Consider the following 24,770-nt stretch of genomic DNA (forward strand, 5'->3'; position numbering starts at 1 on the left):
TGAAATAATCTAGTTATTTTCTGCTTTTGACATCAGATTGTGAAGAGGCATGTGCACAACATTTGCCAGAAAGAATGTTGGTAAAGGTGTTTAAAACGCTGAATCGTGGAAATGGTCAATAATCTACCATGTTGATCGGTTTATTCTTACGGCGTTTATGACCTTACACCGAACACAGGTTGTCGGGTTATTTAGCATAATCGGTGTCAGAACGTGCATGTTTGAAAACACAACCCCTTTTAGACTGGAGAAACCAAAGCCATCTAGGGACCAACATATCTCAGAGACTTGATTAAATAGCAGTGCATGAATACATAAGGTTACACCAACAAAACTAATTTTAAAGGTGCACTCAGTAATAGTTTGAAGTATGTCGAAGTGGCTTACATTGGCTTACACTGACACCTAGTGGCCTGGATGCTGCATCATTCAAACACTAGATTTCAGTTACCAATGCCACTGTAGAAATTCACTATGAACAGTAAGCCAGGATTAATTAAACCATGAATGAAAGTGTCCAATAAAAGGGTAGTTACTGAGATTAAGAGAGTAGTATTCAGCTGGTCATGTGATGCTAACATGGCTGCACCCATGAGGCGCCACTGCCTTATGTAGAATGAAAGAGCTTTTATAAGGTTACCAGTATGACTGAACCCTTCATCTCACATGAGTGATCATGATTTTAAACGTGTTTCAAAAATACTATTAATTTCTGCAGAAGTAAAACTTTTTAAATGAGGGGAAAAAAATTACTGAGTGCACCATTAAGGGTAAGATAATCAGGTACAAATAGCTCCATAAGGTAACAACTGCAAGATACCACTTTTTAGAGTGTACCACTCCCATTTTCTTCATAAAATGTAAAAAATCTAGTTTGGATTCAGATAACTGCTTTGTGCTTCATAAGAAATGGACTGCCAAAAATTAATGCAAATATGTTCTTTATCTCTGGTATGACAGTGCCAGATTCTTGAGGGTAAAAATACATTTGTCAGCTATGTGCTGACATTTGACAGCTGACAAATAAGATTATAATTCTTGATAATACTGAAAAGTACTGTATTAATGTTATAGAGTTTACATGTTTATCATAACTTAAAGATTTCATTATGATTTGTAATTAATGTGTTTGCTTAGTAAAAAAGGATTGTAGGATCAGCTGCCACACACAGATGATGAATAACACAAGTTTTACATTAGTGGCATTAGTAACAGTCAGTGCTTAAAGGAATATTCTGGGTTCAATACAAGTTAAGCTCAATGAAATGCATTTGTGACAATGTTGATTACCACAAAAAAAAAATTATTTCAACTCGTCCGTCCTTTTCTTTAAAACAGTAAAAATCTAAGTTACAGTGAGGTCAATGTTTAGAGCATTTAAACTAAAGGCGGAAATGTGAAGCTTATAATTTTATAAAAAGCACTTAAATTGGGGGCCTGGAGTCACAAGTTTGAATCCAGGGTGTGCTGAGTGACTCCAGCCAGGTCTCCTAAGCAACCAAATTGACCCGGTTGCTAGGAAGGGTAGAGTCACATTGGGTAACCTGTTCGTGGCCGCTATAATGTGGTTCGCTCTCGGTGGGGAGCATTGTGAGTTGTGCGTGGATGCCGCGGAGAATAGAGTGAAGCCTTCACACGCGCTATGACTCAGACGTGGAGGCAACTGAGATTCGTCCTCCGCCACCCGGATTGAGGCGAGTTACTATGCCACCACAAGGACTTAGAGCGCATTGGGAATTGGGCATTCCAAATTGGGGAGAAAAGGGGAGAAAAAAAAATAAAAAAAAAAGGAGGGAAGAGTCGAAATAATTTTTTGTGGTAATCAACATAATGCCACAAAAGTTGTCAATTGAGCTTAACTCGAATTGGACACGGAATATTCCTTTAAAATGCAATTAACATTCAAAGTGCAAAACGTAATCATGTTATTAGGTTTTAGAAATCCCCAGCACTCAAAACCAGTTTACTCAACCAGTAACTCCTGTCAGAGCCATGAGTCAATCTACATCTGGGCTGTTGAGCTGAGTTCATGGCCCGTGTGACCATTAGGAAAGTGAGGAGAATATTCTTGAACAAGCACAGAGGTATTTCTGATCATCTCCTGAAAATGCTCCACCATTCTGGTGTATATTTGCCTCTGTAAAACAAGAGGCCTAAATAGGTTTAGTGGCTCTGCTGTACAAAATATTATGGGAATCTGAATTTCAGTTGGGATGCAAGGGTTCCCGACAATGACATGATAGAGTCTCTTTTCCTCCAGACTTTTCTGAAGGAAGCTGAGCAAATCCTGTAATCTGTTATCAAGATTCTGCGGCTTCCACATTGAAGAAGGTTTACACAATAGCAGATGTAGGAATGCAGTCTTAATATGATAATTTGTAAGGGCACATATCCCAGTCAAAGCTGTCTGCTTTTTGTGCAAGAAAGACACTATCTGAAGACAGTGAATGTGACAAGAATTTGTAGGAAGTTTTTTAGTGAAGTGTTTGAGCAGATTCTTTTCATAAACTGTGAGTGAGAGTTGCCAGTGAGAGTCTGAGGAGTTACTGGTATCAGAGGGGAAATTAGAGATTAGGTATGCATCGGTGTCTTCAACCTGAACAGCTGGCGTAACGTTAAGATCGACAGTCTTTCCAGACCTAAATCTGATTTGCAGTGCTCCAGGAAAGTCCAGGTTCCGAAAGGCCAGCTCAAACTCATACTTATGAGAGATCTGTCCCCATGCTTTGGTCACTGAGATCTGGAACCATCTCATGATCTGATCTTTCGACAAATATGCAGTGTCCCTTGCACAGAGGAGTTCCTCCAAAGTGACTTCGCCAAGCTTTTCACTGTCATTTCTATTGTGAAGCAGACACAGCATGTCATCACCGAGATTGGTTGAGCCACATAGACAGTCCCCATTTGGCTTTATTAGTTTAATCGTTCCACATCCTTGAAGATCTAGTGGGATATCAATGGAAGGGTCACACCAGAGCTGAAACTGGAACCTGTATGGCTGAGGGGGAGCAAAGGGCACAATGAGGTCACACGTCGGAGGCTTACACACTCTCCAGGACTCAAATACACTGCCTATACCAACAAAGTCCTCAACCTCCAAGTCAGCCTCTCGATCACAAACACTTCTCAAAGCCTCCAGCAAATCATCTGCAAAGCCCTCGACAAATTCCCGTACTCTTCCACTCTCATGGGCGTAAGGATGGAAGCGGGTCCTGCAGAAGTTATTTAGGATGCCGTTATCTAAGGCTACAGCCTTAGCACTGAGATATCCAGCACTGGAATATCCATCCTCATCTTCAACAGGCTCAGGAATTTCCACATGGACTGTATCCTGCCTGCAAACCTCAATTGTCAAGAAAATGACAAGGCAAAGGGCACTCCAGAAGTACCAGCCATAACTGTCCTGATCACCAGTCAGAGCTTGTTCTGCCTTAGAGATCTCCTGTTCCAGGCGCTCCTGTTCAGCCTCAAGTTTTTCCTGGTGCTCTTTCATTCTGGCCAGGAGGTCATCATCTTGCTCAGGGATGGTGGTATTCTCATTGGGGAAGAGCAATGGGTGGTTGAGGATAGCAGCCGCTACCACCATGCAAACCCGTGCAATTGCACCCTGCATCCTTTGCTGGGTGTCTGGGAAAACACAAATGTATGGATTACCTCAAACGGTCAATGAAAAAGAACACAATCTTGTAACTTTTGAAAAACATTTAATCATCAAAGCTATATTTGTGAATTGTAATACAATACAGGACTGTCCTGTACTGAGGAAGGATGTCAGATAACCCAGCATCCACTGAAAACATTGTTGACAACAGATTTATGATTTGCTTTTAATTAAATATATATTGATTTCGGGAAATATTCTGCTTAATGCCTATATTTCGGTTATCTTGTGGTGTGGACAAAAAATAAAAAAAAAATTAAAAAAAAATGAAAGAAAGAAAGAAAAAAGAAAGAAAGAAAAAAACATTAAAACTGCAAAGTATTTTGAAATTTTGCCTTGACTGAAGGAACATCCTATGAACTGAGGAGGAAGTTATGCAATTGGTTTATTTATAGTGTAGTGCTTGGAGTCAGATTGGAGTGATTCTTGAACTAAGGCAGATAAAAACTACCTCTTTATTCAATCAAAAAAGCTTTATTCTCTCTAGAGCAACTTTTTGAAATTACAAAAGCACAAATTAATGTCCATTTGAAGCTGCGTCATACCCCAAGTGTAACAGTACAAATAAAAATAAATAAATAATAAATAAAATAAACATTTGTCATTGGTTTACATAATGACAACTTGAGTGTTTGACTCATAGTGAAAAAAAAATAAAAATAAAAAAAAACCTCCCGACGCTATAATGGAGAAAGATTGACAAGATTTAAATTATTGTACGTCAGTCTAAAAAGTATTTCATGTAATACGAAAAACTTTTTAGTCAGATATAAATAATTTAAATGACTCGTGTCTTGTTAGACGAGGAGAAGACGACACAACTGAAAACAGTAAACAGTGTAGTAGAGGGCGTTGACGTAATAAACTAACGGTTAAAAGGCAGAGCATTTTACAGCTTCTTGATCTAATCGAAGGCATTACATGTGTATGACTTAATACGAATTTTGTAATGTATGTTCTACACTACGATTGTTACATTGTCTTTAATGAGTAATTATATCAAACAGCAGGCGACCACTAGCGCAGAGTCTGTGTTTTAGATGAACAAAAAAGAATCGGAACTTACACCGCAATCCAGTTAAAGTCCAGCTTTATTTATTGTTTCAGAACAGCACGAAAGAGTAAGCGCTACTGTTATTCTTTTACCGTTTCCTCATCTGCTCTCACATCCAGGAAGTGACCAATGTGGCCGTTTTCGCTCCTCTATAAAAAGCACGTGGGCTGAACCATTAAAGTTATCAGATTTTGCAAAAGGGATACATTAAAGTGGCAACTATATGATTTCTTTTTCTCCGTATGTGGCAACACCTCTAAACACAAAAGGACGTGATCTGAGACTAAAATGTTTCCAGTTGAGCAATCCACAACAGATGAAATGAGGGACTTATCAAGAAAAAAAATCTATTCTAGAATAAATCTTATGGACTGATGAAAAAAAATGTATAGTCCCTCCCAGATGGGTTTGAAAGTCTTCAAATATCTGTAAGACTAAGATTTTTACACATCCTGTGGAGCGTCAATGTTGCTCTAGGGGGCTTGCACACTTTGGCTTCACTATGATCAAGGATTGAGTCCATCAAAAGATTAAAGTCTCCTCCCAATATTATATCATGAGGGGTGCCAGGGGCTTGCAACATCCCTTCAAGATCTATAAAAAAGCCCTGATCATAAATATTAGCCAAAATCAACCTTTGCCCCTGCATTTCTGCTTAAACAATAATGACTCTTCCAAATTTAGCTTTAATCTGTTTGAGACATTTGAATTGTAGATGCTTACTTATCAATGTAATGACTCCCCTGCTCTTACTCGAGCCAGCACTAAAGAAAACATGTCCACCACATATTGTCCCAAATTTTTTAGCTTCTTGCAGGGGAAGATGCTTTTCTTGAAATAACACTACAGGTGCATCTCAATAAATTAGAATGTCGTGGAAAAGTTCATTTATTTCAGTAATTCAACTCAAATTGTGAAACTCGTGTATTAAATAAATTCAATGCACACAGACTGAAGTAGTTTAAGTCTTTGGTTCTTTTAATTGTGATGATTTTGGCTCACATTTAACAAAAACCCACCAATTCACTATCTCAAAAAATTAGAATATGGTGACATGCCAATCAGCTAATCAACTCAAAACACCTGCAAAGGTTTCCTGAGCCTTCAAAATGGTCTCTCAGTTTGGTTCACTAGGCAACACAATCATGGGAAAGACTGCTGATCTGACAGTTGTCCAGAAGACAATCATTGACACCCTTCACAAGGAGTGTAAGCCACAAACATTCATTGCCAAAGAAGCTTGCTGTTCACAGAGTGCTGTATCCAAGCATGTTAACAGAAAGTTGAGTGGAAGGAAAAAGTGTGGAAGAAAAAGATGCACAACCAACTGAGAGAACCACAGCCTTATGAGGATTGTCAAGCAAAATCGATTCAAGAATTTGGGTGAACTTCACAAGGAATGGACTGAAGATGGGGTCAAGGCATCAAGAGCCACCACACACAGACGTGTCAAGGAATTTGGCTACAGTTGTCGTATTCCTCTTGTTAAGCCACTCCTGAACCACAGACAACGTCAGAGGCGTCTTACCTGGGCTAAGGAGAAGAACTGGACTGTTGCCCAGTGGTCCAAAGTCCTCTTTTCAGATGAGAGCAAGTTTTGTATTTCATTTGGAAACCAAGGTCCTAGAGTCTGGAGGAGGGGTGGAGAAGCTCATAGCCCAAGTTGCTTGAAGTCCAGTGTTAAGTTTCCACAGTCTGTGATGATTTGGGGTGCAATGTCATCTGCTGGTGTTGGTCCATTGTTTTTTTTGAAAACCAAAGTCACTGCACCCGTTTACCAAGAAATTTTGGAGCACTTCATGCTTCCTTCTGCTGACCAGCTTTTTAAAGATGCTGATTTCATTTTCCAGCAGGATTTGGCACCTGCCCACACTGCCAAAAGCACCAAAAGTTGGTTAAATGACCATGGTGTTGGTGTGCTTGACTGGCCAGCAAACTCACCAGACCTGAACCCCATAGAGAATCTATGGGGTATTGTCAAGAGGAAAATGAGAAACAAGAGACCAAAAAATGCAGATGAGCTGAAGGCCACTGTCAAAGAAACCTGGGCTTCCATACCACCTCAGCAGTGCCACAAACTGATCACCTCCATGCCACGCTGAACTGAGGCAGTAATTAAAGCAAAAGGAGCCCCTACCAAGTATTGAGTACATATACAGTAAATGAACATACTTTCCAGAAGGCCAACAATTCACTAAAAAAAATTTTTTATTGGTCTTATGATGTATTCTAATTTGTTGAGATAGTGAATTGGTGGGTTTTTGTTAAATGTGAGCCAAAATCATCACAATTAAAAGAACCAAAGACTTAAACTACTTCAGTCTGTGTGCATTGAATTTATTTAATACACGAGTTTCACAATTTGAGTTGAATTACTGAAATAAATGGACTTTTCCATGACATTCTAATTTATTGAGATGCACCTGTATATCATATTTCTTATGTTTAAGAAAAGAAATAACCTTCCTTCTTTTTATGGGGTGCCCCAACCCATTGACATTCCACGTGGAGAGAGACAATCCACTCATATTAACATTTGACATTTTGACATATCAGAAAAAATTGTGTGTCAAAAATAAAATGATAAAGACCACATTCCAACATTAGTGCAACAGTCAGACCCCGAACTTCTACCTAAACCAAACAAACAGAAAAAAGAAAAACGTGACACAACAACGTTAACCAGCATCCATCCCTCTAAACTCAAACAGTCCATACACGCCTACGAGAGTTCCCACGACAACTTTGCCGTCGGATTGCTCAAGTCCAGTGTTTCTATACAAATTCTGTGAGAGAGAATTACATAACAGAAAATAATCTATAAAACAAACTCCAGCCAATATGCAGAATAAACACAAAGAACGTGAAGATGCATTCACAAAACTGTATTGAAGGTTGTTCCTCCACAAAATAAACTCCAGCTGCTAGCTGAACCAGCTCAAAAAAAAATAAAAAAATAAATCCTGTTCAGTTTCTTCGGGCAGTCAAGCGAATGTTCAGTGAGCCGTCTGTTTCATAAGTGCAGCAGATGACCTAATCCTTCCAATGTCCTGCAAAAAATACTCCACAAAACAAACTCCAGCCAACAGGAGGTACAAGCACGAAGAATGAGCAGATTCATACACAACTGTCCCAAAGGAGTGTTATATATTATACACGCACAAAAAAAAACAAAAACAGGTGCCCAGTTTCCTCGGACGGTCAAGTGTATGTTCAGCGAGACAAGCTCACCTGGAGACAATGTGAGAAACACACTATGACTTCCTCAGTCCATCAATTTTATGAAAAACTTCGCTGTTTTATATTTTATATAAATTTATTTATATAAATTTATATTTTGCGGCCATCCTTAGTATCTATTCTCAGTTTGGCCGGAAACATCAGTGCAAATGCGATCTTCCATTGATGTAAGAGTTTCTTGCATTCCTTGAATCAATCACGTTTCTCTCTTGTTGAATTCACAAAGTCTGGGAACGTGAAAATGCTGTGATTCTTCCAAGAAAGCTTTCCTTTGGTCCTCGCCTCGCACAACACGAGATCTTTATCGGATGATCTCAGAAATTTGGCCAGAATTGATCAGGGCTGGTCTCCCTCAGCTGATCTGCGAGCTGGGACTCTGTGAGCTTGCTCGATTTCCAGCTTGTGGCCTGTTATGTCAAGCAGACTCGGGAAGAGTTCGTCTAGGAATTTCACCATATCTTGACCTTCCTCATGCTCAGGAATTCCAACAATTCGGACGTTGTTTCGCCGATTACGATTCTCCAAAACCTCCAGTTTTTCCAAAACGCATTCCAAATCTATCTTGGTCACTTGTGGATTAGCAGCTAATTCCCTCTTTGATGACTCCAGATAATCGATCCGTCTCTCGACATCCCCGATTCTTGTAACCAACTCAGAAAATTTTGTTTCCATTGCAGTAATCGATCGACATATTACAGCAAGATCCTCTAAGTTAGCAACAACTTTCGTCAACATCACAGACATGCTCGCCTGTTGCTGCCGAATTTCTCCAAACCGAGTCCATGGTCCGCGGGCCCATCCGAGGCACCAGCTTGAGAACGTAAGTGTCTTTTAATATCTCCAGAGCCCGAGGATTTTGAATTCTTTGCCATGTTGACTTTAAAGAACAGATATGTAGCAGGGTGTATCAAATCTCACTGGTTAATGACATAAAAATAATTAAAAACTAGCAAAGTGCGCAGATTCCGTCGTTTACACGTCCGCTCCTCGCATGGCATCACATGACTCCCAGGCCAATTCTTAACATCTCCAGTTGATTGGAACTTCCTAATTATTGCCCTGATGGTGGAAATGGGTATTTTCAGTTATAGCCACTTCCCATTTTGTGAAGCTCAACAACCTTTTGCTGCACATCAGAACTATATTCTTTAGTCTAACCCACTGTGTCTGATTATTTAGGGAATTTGGCCTGTGTTACCTCATATTTATACCCCTGTGTAACAGGAAGTCATGGCTGAACAATTTCATGTTCCTAGTTAAAAAAAAAATAAAATATGAATGGGAATAAACTTCAGATATATTTTACTCATAAGAATATCTAGCGGTGCCAATAATTGTGGCCAATGTGTTTTGGAGAAAAATATTTATTTAATAATGAGATATTTCCCCTCTTTCAACTGTTTTACTTCAGTTAAAGGTTAGATTTTTGTGAATTTTTTGAATGAAAGATCATGTCTGTCTGCACTGGTCTCAGAACAGTTCGAAATGCACCTTATTTTCATACTAAGCCCATATAAAGCCTCTGAAAGCAACAGTTTTCAGCTTATGGATGAATAAATTTATTCTCATTGTAAAAATGCAGAGTAAATATATAGGAATGCATTTACTAATGTTAATGAATAGCACCTTATTGTACAGTGTTAACAAACAAAAATATAACCAAATTTAGATTAAAATGAAGCGAAAGAACAGAGTTGTTGCTGTGAAAAGTTATTAAAAATATAGTTTGTTTGACTATATTAGTGAGGACATCTAGACTTCCACTGATTTCATATCAGGCTAATGACATTATCTATTTTCCAACTCTACCCCTAAACCTAAACCTAAACCTAAACCTTACCATCACACAAACATGTGCACATCACTAGATTTGAAGATCAACTTCATCTGACCCAGTTAGGAGCTTTTTTCTAATTTTTTTTTTTTGTCTGTTTGTTTTTTTTTTTTAATACTGATGATGACAATCACAAGTGTAGACAAACTTGTCTCTATGTATGCCAACCAAATGTACCAAACAGGTCTAAGTCTGAGGCTGACCCCTGTGTGACAAAATTTATACTAGAGTTTTGATGTTTGAAATAAATGACAGAAAACAAAATAATCACTCTTTTATTTTTTTGACAGCATATTGATACATTTTTTTTTGTAAAATTTTTAATAATTTTTAAATATACACTGGCGGCCAAAAGTTTGGAATAATGTACAGATTTTGCTGTTTCGGAAGGAAATTGGTACTTTAATTTACCAAAGTGTCATTCAACTAATCACAAAGTACAGTCAGGACATTACTGATGTAAAAACAGCATCATCACTATTTGAAAAAAGTCATTTTTGATCAAATCTAGACAGGCCCCATTTCCAGCAGCCATCACTCCAGCACCTTATCCTTGAGTAATCATGCTAAATTGCTCATTTGGTACTAGAAAATCACTTGCCATTATATCAAACACAGTTGAAAGCTATTTGGTTCGTTAAATTAAGCTTAATATTGTCTTTGTGTTTGTTTTTTAATTGCCACAGTATGCAATAGACTGGCATGTCTTAAGGTCAATATTAGGTCAAAAATGGCAAAAAAGAAACAGCTTTCTCTAGAAACTCATCAGTCAATCATTGTTTTGAGGAATGAAGGCTATACAATGCTTGAAATTGCCAAAAAACTGAAGATTTCATACAAAGGTGTACACTGCAGTCTTAAAAGACAAAGGGCAAATAGCTTTAACAAGGATAGAAAGAGATGTGGAAGGCCAGATGTACAACTAAACAAGAGGATAAGTACATCAGAGTCTCTAGTTTGAGAAATAGACGCCTCACATGTCCTCAGCTGACAGCTTCATTGAATTCTACCCGCTCAACACCAGTTTCATGTACAACAGTAAAGAGAAGACTCAGAAGTGCAGGCCTTATGGGAAGAATTGCAAAGAAAAAGTCACTTTTTAAACAGAAAACCAAAAAGAAAAGGTTAGAATGGGCAAAGAAACACAGACACTGGACAACAGATCATTGGAAAAGAGTGTTATGGATCTTAACCCCACTGAGCTTTTGTGGGATCAGCTAGACTGTAAAGTGCGTGAGAAGTACCCGACAAGACAGCCACATCTATGACAAGTGCTACAGGAAGCGTGGGGTGAAATGTCACCTGAGCATCTGGACAAACTGACAGCTAGAATGCCAAGGATCTGCAAAGCTGTCATTTTTTTTCAAATTGTAATAGTAATTTTTCACGTTATTAATGTTCTGACTATACATTGTGATCAGTTGAATGCCACTTTGGTGAATACGATTACCAATTAATTTCCATAATGGCAGAAATCTGTACATTATTCCAAACTTTTGGTTGCCAGTGTATAGTTAAAGCATAACTTGTGATAATATCTAAGTTTGCTACAACATTGAGCCCATTTACATGCACACTAATATGCTGATTACTCTCTAAAATCTGACAAGGCAAGAAATCCATGTTTACATGACATTTGAAATAATCACGTTATTCTCTACTTTTGACATCAAACTGTGAAGAGGCATGCGTTCAACACATGCTCACACTGGATGAGATGGTCAGAACACATAGCACATGAAATTGCCATTATGGGCAAAAATCTACCCATGTTGATTGGGCCACCCTGACGATTCCTCTGGCCACCCTAGATTTTCGAACGGACTGCAAAACGAAAACTGTGTAGTGCGACAGTTTTGATAGTTTAGTTTAATCTCTGGCGATTGGAAAATCCACAAAAGATGCATATTTAGAGCATTGCAACAAAGAACATACAGTGAGTCTTGTTTACTATGTTGTTGCAGATCTCGAGCGCTCAAACTTTAGCGCCTGGCCATGGACGCGCTTTCAGGGTCAAGGAAACATTCACTCTGCGTGGTACAGTTGCGCGGCCGCGCTTAAGATCCGCAAACCACAATTTGAAGTAGCCATTAGCCTACTGCAGACAAAAGAAGAGAATGTCAGAAACTGAGAGACGATCACTTAAAACGCGAGATATTATTCTTTTGTGCCCCGATAGTTTTTTTGAACATCTATATGGTTGATTTCGAGAGGAAGAGTTTTTAAGAGTGCTAAGCTTTTGACTCCGATTCATAATGAAATGGTGATTATTGTTTTTTCTTCCGTTTGATTTACATTACAACTTTGAAAAATACGCTTAAGGGAAATTTAAGTTTTGTTAAGAAGTTACCAGGCTGCTAAGGAGCACCTCTGAGGAAGAACTAGTCTAACACTTTTATTAGCTTTGCCAAAGCTGCCAAAGTCAATGGCATTAAATCTTTGAAATAAATTAAAGAGTATTGTTTGAAGGAATTTATTTGATTAAGACAGTGATTACTTAAATGTGCTACCACTTTGTTGCATGTCGGCATACCACAATAGATAATAAAATAATAATGCAACAAATGGGGGGAATTCACTAAGAATGAAAATTTGCGGCAGGTGTTTGTGCCTAATTCCGACTGTCTGGCTGGAGCCTACCCCACTTCGCGTGCACGCACACAGTACCGCTGTGTTTCCTCTAGATGGCAGTAGAAACTCGGAAAATTCAAAGGCTTCGCCTTGTTCAGCTGAGTGGGCAAATCACGTTGTTTTACCTGTAGATGGCACCACAGACTCAGAAATTACACTCAATGGCTTTCAAACCTCCTCGTTTCAAAGGTCTTTGCCAAACGTGTGTATGACCATAGTTATATTGGTGTTTATACGCAGCTCATGTCATTTAACACGTTGATGGGTCATTTGAGGTCATTTTCTTGGTCTGCTTAAAAGTAAAATCAGTATAAGTAGAACTTTACACTACAGTGTCAGCTGCTCACGAAATAATTACATATTTTTTAAATATATGTTTTTTGTCATTATTACATGCTACTGAAATGAAACAATATTGTACAAATTCACAAATTTGTGTGTTTTACATGCACAATGATTAGTAGTATTTTATTTCATAAATCTGTTAGTAGTCACAGAAAATGTGCTGTAATTGCCTATCTTGCAACACTGGCAGAAAAAAAAAAAAAACATTGTCATATACCAGAATAGTATCTGTTTATTATGGGTAGAGTCTTTTTCAGCACATATATAGATTCTAACTCCCTCATTCTTCTGGATGGATGCACAGATAGTCATAAAAATAGGTTTGGTGGATTAATAAATGCAACACTGTATGTCCCATAAAGCATTTGACTATTTGGACATATACAGTCTTATTATTCAAGGGGGTAATAACTGGGCACAGTCATTTATAACCACCTGCCCGGATTCTACCTCCCTCATTCTTTTGGCTGGATGCTCAGATAGTCATAAAAATAGGTTTGGTATATAAACACAAGCAACACTACATGTCCCATACTGCATTTGATTCTTTTGACATAGACAGTCTTATTAATCCGTGGGCTAACAACTGGGCGGAGTCATATTTTCCCACCTGCCTAGATTCTACCTCCCTCTGGGTGCTAAAATAGTTTTCAAAATGGGTTAATTATTTTTATTGTATTGCCAGTTTATGGTAGCCAGTAGCCACAATTGTTTACAATATCATAAACTTTGAATGTGTGTTTGTCTTCATAGACTGCAAGAGAGATAACACAATCTATGACTTTGTGTAGAGGAGGTTCATTAGAGAGGTCAAAGAGGTCATACTAGTCCCTCTCAAAGAAGTGTTTTATGTAAAGAACTCACCAGTACAAATTCAACCAAACATCTACCAAAATCACACAGTCACAATTCATCATTGTCTCAAATACAGTATATAAAAGGCACACAATTTTTCAACTATTAAAATTTTTAATGATTAAAAAACTTCCATCCCAAAGGAAGGCTTTGTTCCTTGACCCCATGGGAGAAAGTTTGTCAAATCTTTAACAATGCCAGGATGTAACAAGGTAGTTGAAGAATCTACAAAATGTGCTTTTTATGTGCTAAATCTATAATTTCTTGCAAAATAAAATCAGTTATATTTCAGTGTTACAATAATAATGATTTTCATATGTTAAGGGATTTTTTGCGACACAAGGGATGCAATGTGTCAAGGTGGTCAAACGATACACTGCCTCACCCAAAACAACAAGATGGCACATCCTGTGGCGTCTTTGCTTTGAAAGTAAGTGATGCAAAATAGCTCATGTATGTTATTCTCCTAAACTGTCAATCCCCTAAAGCATGATCTTGGGAAACACAATGTATAATAATTATGGTGTATATGGTCTGTTGATGTCTAATTTATGTTTGAGTTCTCTTGATAATCAAATTGCCTTTTCTCTTCTTTTCTTCTTTTTTAGTTTGCAGAATGTGTACTCAGAGAGGAACTAAGTGTTTTCCTAAATATGGCAGAGGGAGTGGAAGAATTAAGGAAGGAAATAGCTGGAACTCTTCTCCAAAACAGCGTTATGTTTAATGTAATTGCTGAGTATTTTAGAGAAAACATTTCAGTGTGCTTAGATTTGTTTAGCAGAACTTCACCTGTACCATTTATTTTACAATGCATAGTGTACATTGATGGAATTAGATCATTCATGTTATCCTTCTCATTTTAATTGGTTATTTTTAGATGACCTGCGCCAGCTGTGCCATGACTATGGGTTGAAAAGTGGTGATGATAACTGGGTAATAGGGGTGGGCAATATGAACAAAATTTTACATCACAATATGAGTAATTTTATATCATGATAACGATCAGTAGCAGGCCGTGCATTTAAAGTCTAGGCCTTCAGTGTGATTCATGCCATTAAGAAAACACAGTTTCACAATGAATAAGACAACCTATGCCTTTGGGCATCATACATTATGTCGCAGCTAATTAGTAATACCAATTGACATTTTAAAAACACGTCCACACACGAAAGCCAGAACTTGAAATGACACTTAATGCTCAAGCAAGCCTAATTTTAACTGCAACAGACACGAATCTACCAAGGAGGTTTATAATACCTGGAAAAATCTATCTAATAATATTTGCAATTTAAATGTTGCTTGCAATACATTTATTTTCATCAGGGTACACGATTATGCTGCGTTCCATTTGAGTTGGATGTGGGATATTCCTATTTGATATCTCTGACAATAAATGCATTCCATTCTCCGTTATTTGGAAGATGACGTTTAAGGAAACAAAACTGCAATGCTCCCGTTAGCTTAGCAGGGATTTGACTCTCATTAGAGATGTATCCTAGCAATTCAACTGATAAAAAATGCTGCAGGTGTATGGTTATCAAAAGAGATTATAATGTTTTATACACCTGTTTCTGCAGGCATTTGTTAAACAAGCTTTAATATCATGTAATGTGGAAACAAACTAATTTATCGATATTACTTATTAAAGTGAATGTTTATCACTTACTTTGTATATCTCCCTGAGTGTCGACATGTTTGTGTGACATCATGCACCTGCATCTCGGCAAAATCGGAGTTGAGAATTTCTGCACGAGCCAACAAGTTGTAATTCTGACTGTCATTCCATTGCAATCCGACTTTCTAAGTTGAATGGAATGCAGCACTACTTTTCAAAACTTGATCCGACACTGAATGCTCCAGCAGTCTAATTTACACTTAGAAAACTCCTGATGTGGCTATAACAATGCAAAAAGCACTTACCAATTTACTTGAAGTGAAAATCAGTCCTCCTTTCCTGTTTAATAAATTAAGCAATCACACAGTCATGCAGAAAATCTCGTGTTTGTAAATCCATAAGGATCTCTTTCTCAACGGCAATAACAGCAGTGATGACAGCCGACTCGTCAGACAGCTTGATCTTAGGCTTTTCGCTCTTGAATTACGTACATCACTTAAAGCGTGATTGCGTCACTCAAGGCCAGCTAGAAGGCCTCAACCGGGACATATCCTAAAGATCACACCCACCAAGAACAAATAAATCAATCTGATTGGCTGATGAATCTGACAATCTGACTTTAGTTGCTCATTAATTTGCACTGTTGAGGGATTCTGAAGAAATTCTGAAGGCCTGAGGGGGTGGAGCTCAGACTCACACTTTGCTTGTAAGCATCAATGAATAAATTCTGACTGGATAAACTTTTTGTTTTTCTCTGTTTGTTTGTAGATTAATTAAGAGTGGAAAGCGATTAAAAATGCATAGGCAAAAGGTGATTGAGAATTTATTTGGCATGTTAGGCCAGCAGAGAAGGCTTTGCTGGCCCTGAGAATTCACCACTGATAACGATATACATCACAGTGTAGTAAAAGTTTTCTGTAAATTCAATAAAAATGTATTTATATATTAAATAACCTTATTGTAATGCCTATTTTTGGAATTCCAGTCAGTGAATTAAATACTTATAAATGAAAACTACTTCCTCTTTATTTGGAATAAGACAATGTCAAAGTAAATAAATAATAAATAAATAAAAAATCAACTTGTTTTCAAAAATCAACCTTACCAAAATTTCACAGTATGCCACATTTCAGTTTGAAATGATGTTGACCATTATTATTATTTTTATTATAAACTTTCCTCAAGAAACTTAAGATCTTCTCAAAGCAATGTGAGAAAGAAAAGAAAACATATTTTGTTTTCTTTTCAGAATGGGATGACCTGTTTGAAAGTCGTCCCGTTTTGTGGAGATTTCTTTCTCCATTTGGGGTTTTCCTGGGTCAATAATTATTTGAGTTGTGCGAGTGATCCCGCTCTGAGTTCTTTTGTCTCTGGAATGCAAATATTGGACAGCCTGCTGTATTTGCGCACACTTCGGAGCTCCGCAGACTGCGCGCCAGAGTCACGTGAAACATTCGCTTGTCAGATGAGAAGAATATCTAGCGCTTTTGAAGCACCAAAAGCGCAATGAAAGTCTTTAAATTTGCTTGGGCGGCTGCAGAAAAATTTTCAATGCTGGAAAAACCCTGTCCATATTTCTTCAATTCTCTCAGTCTCATATGAAGTCCTGCCCACAGATAGAGAAGCCCACGCTGTGCACATGGATATTTACATATCGTTATAGCAAAATCTCCATCGATTGACACTTTATATTGTTGCCACGATATATATCATCATATCGCCCAGCTCTACTGGGTAAGTTCCCAGTCCACCAAACAGTTACAGTGTCTGTCCGTAACATTGCTGGAAGATCATACATTTTTTGCCTAATTTCAGATTGCCTGTGACTGCTGCAATCGGTGGTACCACCAATCTTGTGTTCAGGGACATCAAAAGTGCATTTTCAGTGTCTTGCCTGTTATAATTATGTAGACATGAAGGACACATTCAAACAGACTTAATGATCTATATCATTTGAATAAAATGTGTTATAGGACATTTTGTTACTACACCAAACCTATTTTATGACTATCTGAGCATCCAGGCAGAAGAATGAGGGAAGAAGAATCCAGGCAGGTTGGTAAAAAGAGTCAAATGCTTCATGGGACATACAGCGTTGCTTGTTTTAATCATCCAAACCATTTTTAAGACTATCTGAGCATTCAGCTGGTAGATTGAGGGAGGTAGAATCCAGGCAGATGGGTAAAAATGACCCCACCAGTTTTTACCCCCCTGAATAATAAGAATGTCTGTGTCAATAGAATGAAATGTATTATGGGACTTACAGTGTTGCTTGTGTCAATCCACCAAATCCATTTTGAAGACTGTTTGAGCACCCAGACAGAAGAATGAGGGAGGTAGAATCCAGACAGGTATGTTAAAATTACCCTGCCCAGTTATTACCTCCTGAATAATGAGGCTATTTATGTCAAAATAGTCAAATTCTCAATAGGAAATACAGTGTTGCATTTATTAATCCACCAAACCTATTTTTGACTATCTGAGCATCCAGCTAGAAGATAGAGGGAGGTAGAATCCAGGCAGGTGTGAAAATATGACCTCGCCCAGTTATTACCCCCTGAATAATAAGACAGTCTATGTCAAAAGAGTCAAATGGTTTATGGGATATACAGCATTGCTTGTTTTAATATACCAAACCTATTTTTATGACTATTTGAGCCACCAGCCATCAGGGTTGGGAGGGTTACTTTTGAAATATATTCCACTACAGATTACAGAATACATGCTGTAAAATGTAATTTGTAATGTATTCCTTTAGATTACTCAAGGTCAGTAACATATTCTAAATACTTTGGATTTCTTCTTCAGCACTGGTAGATTTTTTTCACTTGTTTTGACTATAAAAACTCTGCCAGTACAGTGAGACAAAATACACATGTTAAAAATACATTCTCTGAAAAACCTAAATAACATATGCAGTGTTGTTTCTAAAACAAGATAAATCTAACTGATCTTGTTTTAAGGATTTTTAGATACAGGAAAAACAAAAGCTTTTACAGGAAAACAATACAAAAATTATTATCAAGAATAAGATTTTTGCCCTAATATCAAAGGTCTTACTAGAAAAAAAGAAATTATGATCCAACCGAATTTTCTTGATAAAAAAATATGATCGTGCCTGGTAACGTGCATGTAAAATGGCTAGAAATAGCATTTTAGCTTGACGTAAAGCTGACAAAATACACAAGGTTTATTTCTATTTCTTCTGCTCCAAATTTACTTCAAACTTACTTCTCTGTCTGCTCATATGATTGTAACACATCATAAGAAAGTGTTTCACCGCTGTTCAAATGCACTTTGGACCACATCATTTATATGTATAAATGTTTTCCATCTGAAAAGACTAAATATTAAATGAAACAAATGACAATAAAATGCAAAGTAATCTCTTCAGTAATCAAAATACTTTTTGAATGTAACTTTATTCTAATTACCAAATTTAAATTGTAACTGTAGTGGAATACAGTTACTTATATTTTGTATTTTAAATACGTAATCCCATTACATGTATTCCGTTACTCCCAAACCCTGCCAGCCATAAGAATGAGGGAGGTAGAATCCGGGCAGGTGGGTAAAAATGACTCAGCCCAGTTATTACCCCCCTGAATAATGAGGCTATTTATGTCAAAATAGTCAAATGCTAAATATGAAATACAGTGTTGCATTTATTAATCCACCAAACCTATTTTTATGACTATCTGTGCATCCAGCCAGAAGAATGAGGGAGTTAGAATCTAGACAGGTGCTGAAAATGACTCTGCACATAATAAACAGATATTATTCTGGTATATGACAAATGTTTTTTCCTGCCAATGTTGCAAGATAGGCAATTACAGCACATTTCCTGTGACTACTGCACGTATAATTTAAAACTAACAGGTTTATGAAATAAAATACTAATAAAAGAATATTCATGCATGTTAAACACACAAATTTGTGAATTTGTACAATATCGTTTCATTGCATGAGTTAGTAGCGTGTAATAATGACAAAGAACATATTTTTTTAATATGTAATTATTTCGTGAGCAGCTGATACTGTAGTGTAAAATTCTACTTATACTGATTTTACTTTCAAGCAGACCAAGAAAATGACCTCAAATGACCCATCAACGTGTTAAATGACATGAGCTGCGTATAAACACCAATATAACTATGGTCATACACACGTTTGGCAAAGACCTTTGAAACAAGGAGGTTTGAAAGCCATTGAGTGTAATTTCTGAGTCTGTGGTGCCATCTACAGGTAAAACAACGTGATTTGCCCACTCAGCTGAACAGGGTGCCTTTTAGAGGAAGCACAGCGTGCACACGAAGGGGGGTAGGCTACAGCCAGGCAGTCGGTATAAAGCTTGGGAAACTACCTCACTTCGCATTGCATTCTGGGTAGTTGCCGCCATGTTTTAGGACACACTCATCAGTTATCAGCGATAATAAACAGAAAAAAAAATTATAATAATAATGGACCCAACGAAGACCAAGTGCAAGATTCTATATAGAGAAAAGCTCAACAAGGAAGCAAAGTTGCTGTACTTACAAAAAATCAAGGAAATCAACGGGCTCGATCCGTACGAACACAAAGAGTGGTCCGATGATCTTAACGAGGTACCGCACGGCAGATTCAGCCTCAGGCGCATCAGAGTTGAGAGGAGCATCTGAAAAGGTGAACATTTTCAGCCGGTCTGTGGCAGGCAGGGAAGAAGCTGTGTCAGCACACCCATCAGAACCGCAAAACATGGAAGCCCAGTGTAGTACATGACCTTCACGTCATCATCTTTTAAAAAATCCTCATCCATCTTCTTTTGAGAGAGTCTCCTGTTCTCCTTAAACAAGCGGTTAATTTCGGCACGCCTGCAGCTACAAAAAAGACATTCCTGCTGTTCTGCAGTGTTGTCTTTTGAACCAGTGTCATCCATCTGTGAAGCACCATCTGGTGTTGCAGCTTCATCCATCTCCGGTCTCTGGCCAGCTAAATCAAGTGGTGCAGGTGCAGCGTTAGTCCCTGTGACAGCTTGCTGTCTCTGTGTTCTCCAGTTAAACCGGCCAGAGTGTGTTGCTTTAACTTCTTTGTGCCCGAGATGTAATGATGGTACCCAGTCAGGATCACACTCTAGCATTTCATAGGCTGGTTTGTCTAAAAAGAAAAGGCAGAATTTATTTAATTAGTTATGTAGCTATGCAGCCAGTTACTAGTGCAAAGTTAGCAGTGTAGCAACAATTCTACGCCATGTTTGCATTGCTAGCGGTAACAACAAAAACAGTTAGATGTGCTTTGATTATATCTTACCTTTGTGAAAATGCCGTGAACAAACAAACATGTGTCGGGGAATGTTGTTGAAGGTGATGTTTTTCCGTCTTACTGTTGCTACCCATGCGACACCGCTTTGTTAACTCGGAGACCTGAGTTCCAACGTGTTGTTTCCAGGCGGGAAAGCTGAAAAATCACACTCCATTTGAAATACGGTTTCCATGCCAGTCGTGAGTGTGATTATGGCAGTTAATTACACAACAAGCATTCACCATTGTTACGTATTTCTATCTGTATAATATATACATACATGTATATACCATCTATTTCCAATACAACACAGTATCCACAACAGCTTCCGTGTCCTAAAGTCCCAACATGCATTGCGTTGCTGACGTCACTTTCCCAGAATCTATTAGGCACAACTCCTGTTAATGCACTATTTTTTTAGCATATGCTTTCTGCGCTGGTTTAATGCCCTATTCATTAACGGAATTATTGCAGATCAGCCAACAGCACTAACGCGCCCACAAAATGTGTGCAATTTGCACACGAAATTCTGATCTTTCGGGCCGATTTTGAGCACTAAACAGCTTAGGATGCAGCAGGCCGCACCGTGGTATGAGTATGACACACTTTGCCGGGACAGTATACGTCATCACTGTTATCCTGACACCTAAATCATCTCTTAAACATGCTGAAAAGACGCTTCACTGCTTGACATTTGAATGTATGACAGGTTAAAACGCTCTTCTCCATCATCTAATCATTATTTGACCAATTACTGCTGATGTGATAGAAAGAAAATGTACACAAATTCCGCCAATACTACCAATGGGGTTAGGGAAATGTGGAGATGTATCATGTAGTTTTCTGATAAAAAGAAATGTGTTTTTACTGTATGTCATTACCAATCGCTAAATATCTGTAACTATATGTAACTGTAAAGTCAACATTGGATTGTGTGTGTGTGTGTGTTTAATCCGACAAATCAAGTTTAACTTGGCCCATTACAAACATTAGAATATGACAGGGTTATTGTTAGTGAAGAATTACAAGTTTACCTGACATAGTGACATTAACAGACTTGTGTCATCAAATCCAAATTCACAGTACTCTGCTCCATCCTTAAACAGACTTGCCTCCCTTACAAAAAAAGTAGTTTTTGAATGCCGCATTTTATTATAACAGTAACAGTTGTATTGTGGCAGAAACTATGGTTAACATAAAAAATGTAGATGGGGAGAAACATCAATGTCCAGGAAATGGTACTGAAGACTATAATATGCAAGCAGACAAATCCAAAATTAAAGAAAAAATCTAAACTTCCTAAAAAATAAAATAAATAATAATCTTTGTTAGGCTAAGTTATACTGATAATTCCCTTATTATGTGTGTTTGTTACCATTTGTGTGTGTGTGCAAGGTTGGAAGGGTTACTTTTGAAATGTATTCCACTACAGATTACAGAATACATGCTGTAAAATGTCATTTGTAACGTATTCCGTTAGATTACTCAAGGTCAGTAACGTATTCTAAATACTTTGGGTTTCTTCTTCAGCACTGGTAGATTTTTTTCACTTGTTTTGACTATAAAAACTCTGCCAGTACAGTAAGACAAAATACACATGTTAAAAATACATTCTCTGAAAAACCTAAATATCTTATGTAGTGTTGTTTCTAAAACAAGATAAATCTAATTGATCTTGTTTTAAGGATTTTTAGATATTTTTACAGGAAAACAATACAAAAATCATTATCAAGAATATGATTTTTTCCCTAATATCAAAGGTCTTACTAGAAAAAAAGAAATTATGATCCAACATGAATTTTCTTGCGCATGTAAAATGGCTAGAAATAGCATTTTAGCTTAGCATAAAGCTAACAATTTACACAAGGTTTATTTCTATTTCTTCTGCTCCAAACTTACTTCAAACTGTCTGCTCATATGAATGTAACACATCATAAGAATGTGTTTCACCGCTATTCAAATGCACTTTGGATTGCATCATTTATATGTATTGTTACAACCCTTTAGTTCCTCCCTTGGGCTCCATCACCCAAGTATTGACTATAACTCTCTGGACTCCATTTCCCATAATCCCCGTACCTGGCACTGATTACCTGTTCCCCTGTTTCTCATTTACTCAGCTATTTAAGACTCACTCTCACTCTCCATCATTGCGAAGTCTTGTTTTGCCCTGGCTGACATTTCTGAGTGTTCTCTGAGTTTTCTGAATTACCTGTGTATGATCCTGGACTGTTTACCCTGTTTTGACCCATTGCTGCCTGTCTACTATTACCACCTTGTTTACCTGGAGATAACCTGTGATTGTCTGCCGCCTGCCCTGACCTCTTGCCTGTTTATTGACTACCCCTCTGGATTGCCTTTGATATTACTGTTGCTGGTGCTTGACCCCTGCCTGTCTGTATTACTATGTTTAATGTTATTAAAGCTGCACATGGATCTCAACCCTGCTATCTCATCATTACATGTACAGGTGCATCTCAATAAATTAGAATGTTGTGGAAAAGTTCATTTATTTCAGTAATTCAACTAAAATTGTGAAACTTGTGTATTATATAAATTCAATGCACACAGACTGAAGTAGTTTAAGTCTTTGGTTCTTTTAATTGTGATGATTTTGGCTCACATTTAACAAAAACCCACCAATTCACTCTCTCAAAAAATTAGAATATGGTGACATGCCAATCAGCTAATCAACTCAAAACACCTGCAAAGGTTTCCTGAGCCTTCAAAATGGTCTCTCAGTTTGGTTCACTAGGCTACACAATCATGGGGAAGACTGCTGATCTGACAGTTGTCCAGAAGACAATCATTGACACCCTTCACAAGGAGGGTAAGCCACAAACATTCATTGCCAAAGAAGCTGGCTGTTCACAGAGTGCTGTATCCAAGCATGTTAACAGAAAGTTGAGTGGAAGGAAAAAGTGTGGAAGAAAAATATGCACAACCAACCGAGAGAACCGCAGCCTTATGAGGATTGTCAAGCAAAATCGATTCAAGAATTTGGGTGAACTTCACAAGGAATGGACTGAGGCTGGGGTCAAGGCATCAAGAGCCACCACACACAGACGTGTCAAGGAATTTGGCTACAGTTGCCGTATTCCTCTTGTTAAGCCACTCCTGAACCACAGTCAACGTCAGAGGCGTCTTACCTGGGCTAAGGAGAAGAAGAACTGGACTGTTGCCCATTGGTCCAAAGTCCTCTTTTCAGATGAGAGCAAGTTTTGTATTTCATTTGGAAACCAAGGTCCTAGAGTCTGGAGGAAGGGTGGAGAAGCTCATAGCCCAAGTTGCTTGAAGTCCAGTGTTAAGTGTCCACAGTCTGTGATGATTTGGGGTGCAATGTCATCTGCTTGTGTTGGTCCATTGTGTTTTTTGAAAACCACAGTCACTGCACCTGTTTACCAAGAAATTTTGGAGCACTTCATGCTTCCTTCTGCTGACCAGCTTTTTAAAGATGCTGCTTTCATTTTCCAGCAGGTTTTGGCACCTGCCCACACTGCCAAAAGCACCAAAAGTTGGTTAAATGACCATGGTGTTGGTGTGCTTGACTGGCCAGCAAACTCACCAGACCTGAACCCCATAGAGAATCTATGGGGTATTGTCAAGAGGAAAATGAGAAACAAGAGACCAAAAAATGCAGATGAGCTGAAGGCCACTGTCAAAGAAACCTGGGCTTCCATACCACCTCAGCAGTGCCACAAACTGATCACCTCCATGCCACGCCGAATTGAGGCAGTAATTAAAACAAAAGGAGCCCCTATCAAGTGTTGAGTACATATACAGTAAATGAACATACTTTCCAGAAGGCCAACAATTCACTAAAAATGTTTTTTTTTTTTATTGGTCTTATGATGTATTCTAATTTTTTGAGATAGTGAATTGGTGGGTTTTTGTTAAATGTGAGCCAAAATCATCACAATTAAAAGAACCAAAGACTTAAACTACTTCAGTCTGTGTGCATTTAATTTATTTAATACACGAGTTTCACAATTTGAGTTGAATTACTGAAATAAATGAACTTTTCCACGACATTCTAATTTATTGAGATGCACCTGTATATATGTTTTCCATCTGAATGGACTAAATATTAAATGAAACAAATGACAATAAAATGCAAAGTAATCTCTCCAGTAATCAAAATTATTTTTGAATGTAACTGTATTCTAATTACCAATGATTTAAATTGTAATTGTAGTGTGTGTATGGTCAATGGGCTTGCTATCAATCCATTCACTGACCGTCAGATGCATTTCAGAAT

At 37.9% G+C, this 24,770-nt stretch overlaps 1 protein-coding gene across 1 annotated transcript; it reads right to left on the reverse strand.

The window, feature by feature from the left end:
* Positions 1 to 924: 924 nt before the first annotated feature.
* On the reverse strand, positions 925 to 5,090 carry itprip (inositol 1,4,5-trisphosphate receptor interacting protein). Its single transcript, XM_051648656.1, has 2 exons — positions 4,728 to 5,090; positions 925 to 3,627 (listed from the first exon to the last, which is right to left on the reverse strand). The coding sequence occupies exon 2, from the start codon at positions 3,611 to 3,613 to the stop codon at positions 2,003 to 2,005; it is 1,611 nt and encodes a 536-aa protein (XP_051504616.1). The 5' UTR covers positions 3,614 to 3,627; positions 4,728 to 5,090; the 3' UTR covers positions 925 to 2,002.
* Positions 5,091 to 24,770: the final 19,680 nt, after the last annotated feature.

This window comes from Myxocyprinus asiaticus, chromosome 21 (assembly GCF_019703515.2).
Source record: "Myxocyprinus asiaticus isolate MX2 ecotype Aquarium Trade chromosome 21, UBuf_Myxa_2, whole genome shotgun sequence".
Classification (NCBI taxonomy): domain Eukaryota; kingdom Metazoa; phylum Chordata; class Actinopteri; order Cypriniformes; family Catostomidae; genus Myxocyprinus; species Myxocyprinus asiaticus.